Source organism: Cyphomyrmex costatus, unplaced genomic scaffold (assembly GCF_001594065.2).
Source record: "Cyphomyrmex costatus isolate MS0001 unplaced genomic scaffold, Ccosl1.0 scaffold254, whole genome shotgun sequence".
Classification (NCBI taxonomy): Eukaryota; Metazoa; Arthropoda; class Insecta; order Hymenoptera; family Formicidae; genus Cyphomyrmex; species Cyphomyrmex costatus.
Window position 1 is genome coordinate 1,757,226 of NW_017276629.1, and position 7,247 is coordinate 1,764,472.

The 7,247-nt window shown below is 27.7% G+C and overlaps 1 protein-coding gene across 1 annotated transcript; it reads right to left on the bottom strand.

Moving 5' to 3' along the window:
* Positions 1-905: 905 nt before the first annotated feature.
* On the bottom strand, positions 906-4,757 carry LOC108774444 (N-acetylneuraminate lyase). Its single transcript, XM_018540551.1, has 8 exons — positions 4,662-4,757; positions 3,843-3,904; positions 3,687-3,757; positions 2,976-3,121; positions 2,715-2,883; positions 2,079-2,224; positions 1,190-1,361; positions 906-1,127 (listed from the first exon to the last, which is right to left on the bottom strand). Exons 1-8 carry the CDS (start codon positions 4,665-4,667, stop codon positions 937-939), a joined length of 963 nt encoding a protein of 320 aa, XP_018396053.1. The 5' UTR covers positions 4,668-4,757; the 3' UTR covers positions 906-936.
* Positions 4,758-7,247: the final 2,490 nt, after the last annotated feature.

A 7,247-nucleotide genomic window follows, 5' to 3' on the forward strand; every position in this document is an offset into this window, starting at 1 on the left:
TTTTTTACTTATTTTCATATTACGTCACTTATATGGTTCAAATATACTCGATTAGACATTCGAAATATATATGTTAAATATTTTATTTAAATTTCTAGGATATATTAAAATAATAAGAAATAAATATAAAAATAGTTTTTTAAAATATAAGTAAGTAACTTTTTCAATATTAATAATTGTTTTTTATAAATTATATCTATAGTATTAAAATATTTTAGGTAAATTACTAAACAATAAGTAATTATTATTATTTCATCTATCTTTTTAATATCTAACATTTCATAATTTATATTTTATATGTCCAATTATACCTATATATATACATATATATTCATCTGATACTTACAAACACACTTCAAATAAGTCTTTTTTTATTTATCAGCTAGTAAAATTCTTTCTTTTGATTGATCAAACACTTTGAAGCATTTACAGCATCAAATTTGGATCTATGTAGTAGACGATATCTATGTAGCTACGATAAGTTTACTTAGTAAATTTATCAATAAACTTTACTCACATCAGTAAACTTTACTCAGTGCTTAAGGAATTTATAATAGGATATATCATTATTTCGTCCTCGTTGTGTTTATCGAATGTTAAACTAAGATAAAATATGTTGCAAATATATATATGGTGTAATACAAAACTTGGAAGAAATTGCAATTGGAATCCCAATCAGTAGATAATGTTTTTTAAACATTTATTTGTCATTAATTTTACATTTTTTACAATTCATTAATTTAATGTTTAAATATAACGTTTATTATATGTTTATTTTTAACAATTAACATTTCATTTAAAACAAATATTTGAAAAAACATTAAGTGTTAATTTCGTAAAATGAGTTTCTTTTACTTAAAAAATTATAATTTTTAAAATTTATAATATTTTTAAACTTTTGTGTTAGCTTAATTAATATTCTTTAGATGTTTCATATTATGCTTGGGTTACTTTGACCATCGGTGACCATGAAGAGATAATATTTGTACGATGTCCCAATTGTGTTAATTCCTTTGACATAATTGCTATAGCTTCAGAAGAAATAGGTTTAACTGGTGCACGAGGTAAACCTGTATTAAAGTCAGTAAGAAGAGCCATTGCTACTTTCATAGACTGCACCCAATTACCTACAAATAATTGATTTTTTTCAATCGATCTGTGTTTTATTAGATGAAAAAATACACTTTACCATGTTTCATTATAGCAACCACAGCGCTTGTGAGCTTCTCTTGCATATCTTTAGCTTTTAATATATCTCCATTCTTGCAAACAGCAAGAAGTTGTTGTATATGTTCCGGAAATATATTAATGGTGGTTACTATGAAAGAATCAAATCCCAATGCACACGCCGCGTTCATTAACTACAATAAATTCAGAACAAATTAAATATATTTTTATTATACTGGCGAACGTAAATTGGATAGAAAACAATACAAGTAGTTGCATGACATCGGGTTTAGCATTTATAGTGAGTGTAAAATATATTCGTACATACAGAAAAAATTAAAAGAAAATTTTGTTTTTAAAAAGTAAACATTATTCAGTAAGAAATACGTAAATTGATGTCGAATAGACATCAATCGAATGCAATGATTTTGACATTAATTCAACGTCGATTTTTAATCTAATATTGATGATCATTTCATACTAAAAGTAATTAACAATTTATTTATAAAAAATAAACTAAACTGCATATTTTTTAAAATTACTGTACCAGAAAGATGTGTAAGATAAATAAAATATATTATCTTGAAAATAAGTGAAAAATAGTAAATATTATTTAGACAAAAAGTATTTGTACGTACAATCAATTTAGTTTCTAAAATCAGGAACATATGCGAAGCTCGTTCGTTTATATTAAAACAAAACATATTTATTGTATAAAATTGCTAATTATAAATTCTTATTATTTTCTACAAATGAACCTTTTCTTATAAAAATTTTCTTTACACGAATACTTTTTGCACTCCCTGTGGTTTATACTGGTTAGTTACTATTTACAAGTTATTTTTGACTTATTTTCTGTTCAAGAAGCGCTAGTTTATACGTTTATCTTATGAGCTAATTTTTTTTATTACCTGGTCATTGCCGAGGAAAATAACAAATTTTCCATTATTGGCATGTAACGCATGTGCTCCTTCCTCTAAATCAGCGCTGGTGAATTTTATGCCCACGAATGATGGTATTTTATCACCAACAGATTCAAGGAATCGTCCCATGTGTACTACAAAATGTTAGTACATGATACTTATGATGCGATACATATATACGTGTAAGATATAACTGTACCAGTTATAGTGGAAATCAATTATTACGTGAAAATCAATTACTTTAGACAAAGTGATAAATCTTTTTAAATATTAAGCTTCTAATATATACGATTTCAAATAAATGCATTACTAAATTTTTATAAACGACAAATTTATTTGGAGTCGTTCCCTAGTGAAAAATGAAATCGACATCGAATTGATGTCGATACGACGTCGAAATCATCAATTCGATGTCGAATTGACATTGTTATTTCTCACTAAGTCGTATCATTAAAAGTTTAATATTTTAAATTTTGTACCACACTTTGTCCAACGAATTAAATCATGTGCACTAACTGTCCACTAATTGGTATATTTATCTTATATGTACAACAAAATATCAATCTTATAAATTATGTCAGTTGATTGTATCCAATTATATTGAAACGTGGAAAAACTGCTTACTGTTAACATTAGTCAATAAAGGAATATGGTAGTATAATAATGGTGTCTTTGGCGCTGCCTTGCCAACTATTTCCAAGTATTCAATCAGTTCTTTAGGGGTGGTAGGTTTGAAGTACAATTCTGGTAAGCAGAGTATAGAATCCACGCGCAGATTACTTGCGTGTTTCGCCTATAAATTATTTTTATTTTATTACTTAGTCGAAAGTGGGATGAATGTTATTTTCTGCCGTATCTGTAGTATATCAATAGTTATATATTTACAAGTTCGATAACATCGGGAAGAGGTGCGCCTCCTACTTGAATCATCAGGTGCTGTTTTGTTTCTTTCACTGCTCTTACCCAGGCTTCGGTAACAAGTTTTCTTTCGGCAATAGACATTGACATTCCTTCGCCACTTGTGCCATTAACTATTAAAAAAAAATATTATAGGAATGTAAAGAATTATTATTTCATTAATTTAGAATAATTATTATATATTACACATTCTTTTTTTGGAACGAATTTTTATACAAAATTCTTTGACAGAAATACTTAATAATACTAATAATACTGTTAAATATTATATTCGGCTGTCATGAAACACTTCTAATGAAATAACAATAAAATATTTCTAGGAAAAGTTTGTTGATTTCTAATAAAATAATTAATTGCACAAAAAGATTTTCAAAAATTTGTTTTAATGAAAATTCGAAGTCAAATTGTTTTCTTTTTAAATGAAGCCATACACTTTTCTTTCCATATTTTATAGTACATAAAAAGACAAATTCATGGATATTATGTATCATTTTAATTCGACTTCATTCTTTATTTATAGATACGTAATTAATTTAATATTGGAACCTAATAAACTTTTGTTAGACACACTTCGTTGTCAATCTGTAAGATATATCTGTAAGAAAAATCATAGCGATCGATCGCGAGATCTCGTATATTTAAATAATTATTTAAACTTATTTTAAAGATAAAACTTACCAAGTAAACCTTTAACCCCTTTCTTCGCTAAGTATTTTGCATATTGTGGTATAATATCCAAATTGAGAGATCTATTAAATGAATATTAGGCATTATATGCATTGTTTCGTTTAATATCAGGTTGTTATAAAGTTTATGGAAACACAAGTTAATTACCCATCAGTATTCAAAGGAGTAAATACGGGAACAACAAGACCTCTGTAGGTATACGATAATCGCTGCAATCATAAAATTAATTCAATATTAAAAAAAATTGTAATTTGTTTTATTCAATTTTAAATAGTGGCACGCGCACACACACGCACACACACACACACATACACACACATATATATATTGTAACTATTTATAGTCTTACATTTTAATGTATAATTCACTGATTGAATTTTTGTGACTTATACTCCGGTCTCCCCTATTGCCACGATCAAATTATTATGTTACTTTATTTTTTTATTTTAGAATACGTTTACTATTTTTATTCTTTTTAGAAATTAAATGTATAAAAAGGTCATAAAATAAACAAGAGTTTGCTAAAAAAAGGACTTAAATTGCAATAAATATTACAATATGAATTTTTGATATATTTTATTAGGAATCTTTTTACATAATTGTTTTCACATAGTGACTGGCATTTTAACGTGACGCGATTAGACAATTTCTGAAATACGGTATAGTAGCGCCTTTACTTTAACTTAAAAGTTAAAATTCGTATAACACATATATAGATATAATAGTTCTAGCAACATGATCGATATTTAAAAGTACGATATTTAAGTAATAACTTAATAATTCCAGTTGAGCCTAATTTTTAGTAGAGCCATATGTCTTCTTTATTTACTTTATGTATAGTTATACACGTCATATGTAATGATTATTACAAAACGAATATGACAATTACATTAAATGTCTATATTTGTTTGATTATTTGACTATATCCGTATGATAAATATATTTGCATAAATATCATATACTTACGGACATTGTGTTATAAACGCGACACTGACGTACGCAACTTTATGAAAACACCTATACAAAGCGAACTGAACAGCAACTATAAGAGCTGGTACTCACAATTCCTTCTTATATCGACAATCTTCTGAAGATTCTCGTAAACAGTCTTCTAAAATGTTATAATAAACCAATCACAGAACCGTATTAACTTCTTGAAATATTACGTAAGGTTGTTTTGAAATAAGAACGAACTATGAATATCAGCGTAAATATAGCCTTCCTTGTCGAGTGCTGATAAGATAAATTTTGTTTGTGAAACTTTAAAATCTGTTCTGTAATAAGTCGTATATTGTCGTAGTCAGTATTGTTATTGGATGTCGCTAATAAGTTTGTCATATATCGGGTTTTAATGTTATTGTACATAAGCTATTCTATTCTAAAATTGAATCGTGGTATACAGATATATGTACATTGAACAATAATAATAGTTGAATAATGTTTGCACGTTATTGTTAAATTAAAGTCAAATTAAACGAATTATATTATTTTTATGAAGATGATGTAAAATAAGAAGAGATAATAATTAAAATCTCATATTTTTATGAACTTTAGAGAAAATTTTGATATCAAAAACTGTTTATGTATTTTCAAACAAATAAGTAGAAAGAATTTCCCAAATTTAAAATATTAACATGTCTATATCTTATATAAATTTTTTAAATTTATTTTGTCTATTGCAAATAAAATTGAAAACAAAGATTATAAAAAGTTGTCATTAGTCATAATTCTTAAGTCGTATGTTCTAAGAAAATAAAATTGACTATTTTCTATTAGAGAGAATGTCGACATCCGACATACTACAATTTTTTACGACACGTGATAGTAAAGAATAATTAATGTAAAGTGTTAATGGACAATTATTATGATGTAGATAAAAAATTTGTTTTTCATAATGTAAGTAATTCTTTTTTTTTTTATGTAAAGCTCTAAAGCTTTCGAAATTGTATTTATTTCCATATTTTGCCTATTTTAAAAACATTTTTAAAAGTTTTAAAAATATTTAATATCTTGATGCTCAGACATCTCATAGAAAAAACTTAATGAAAGGACCGGGATTGATTAGTGTTTGACCACATTAAAACCAAGATCACTATGGTATGATTCGCCAAATGTTATATTTTATTTACAATGTCTGCAAATAATCATTTCCACAATTCCGTCAAAAATAGTTGAAAATTCAGTGATACAGTAATGAGTCGGAGTAATAAACAATATTTTCTGTTCTTGCAGATTTTAATTTTTTTGATGAAGAACTCGTTCCTTCCATAGAATCTTTATTAATAAATTGCCTGTGAATCTTTTTTTTCGTGGCATATTCGGACGAAGTATCCTCTTTATTTAGTTTTGGAGACATCTTTGTACTGATATACTTCGTTCGAAATTCGAAGCAAAACTGTGTCTCAAAAATAGAACTGTTTCCAAATAACCGTTATATACCTACACAAAGAAACACGAATGTACACACGATAGAGTATCAGTCTCTATAGAGTACATAAAATTCCAGTTGTGTTCAAAACCTAAGGGTCGACAAAGGGAACACACCGCGTGCTCGGTGTTTTACTTGCGTTTGACGGTCTGCAATAAAAAATCATCAGTAATTACATCAATTTTTAATTCAAATTTCGTTCTCAAAATCAAGGAACATATCTTTGATGGATTATATTATGAAATTATGCAAAAAAAGTTTTCAATTTTTCCTTGTTCGGACTACATTAAAATTTTTGGAATCCATTTCAACTTCTCCTGATCTTCCACAGTACTTATGACTCAGTTAAATGCAAACCGGCTTTCTTCCGTCTTTGTTTCCTATATTTCTTGCGATATACTCTAACAAGGGAACGGTAGGAACTGACCCTCATCGATTTTGATGCGAACACCAAATTCTATGACGATCTGTCAAGGCATTAAATGCGCTGAGCACGATTTTTAGCTATTAATTAATAGTTTTTAATTATTTAAAGCGAGCACTAAATTCGAAAATATGTTCTCTCTGGTACTACAATTAGAGCGAGAACTAAAATCGAATATGCATTTCCTGTGGTGCTCCAATGTCTTAGAAATATTTTAGGACCGATAACATTCGAGAATAAAATTCTATGACGACTCGAGAAGTCATTCTAGTGACCCGAGAGCGATTTCACGATATAATTAACTGTTTCAAATTAAGTAGAGTTAGAAAAATAATCGGATATACAAAATTTGTAGGTTAGAAATGCGTATCTCGGCATTATATATCGAATGGTAGTGACGAGAAAAAACCGATGTTGGATTTCGAAGTGAAAAGTCGAAAATCGGTACAAAATTTGTAGCTTAGAAATGCGTATCTCGGCATTCTCTATCGAATGGTAGTAACGAGAAAAAACCGATGTTGGATTTCGAAGTGAAAAGTCGAAAATTGGTAAGAAATTTGTAGGTTAAAAATGCGTTTCACGGCATTCTCTATCGAATGGTAGTGACGAGAAAAAACCGATTTTGGATTTCGAGCTGAAAAGTCGAAAATCGATACCAAATTTGTGGGTTAGAAACGCGTTTCTCGACATTCTCTATCGA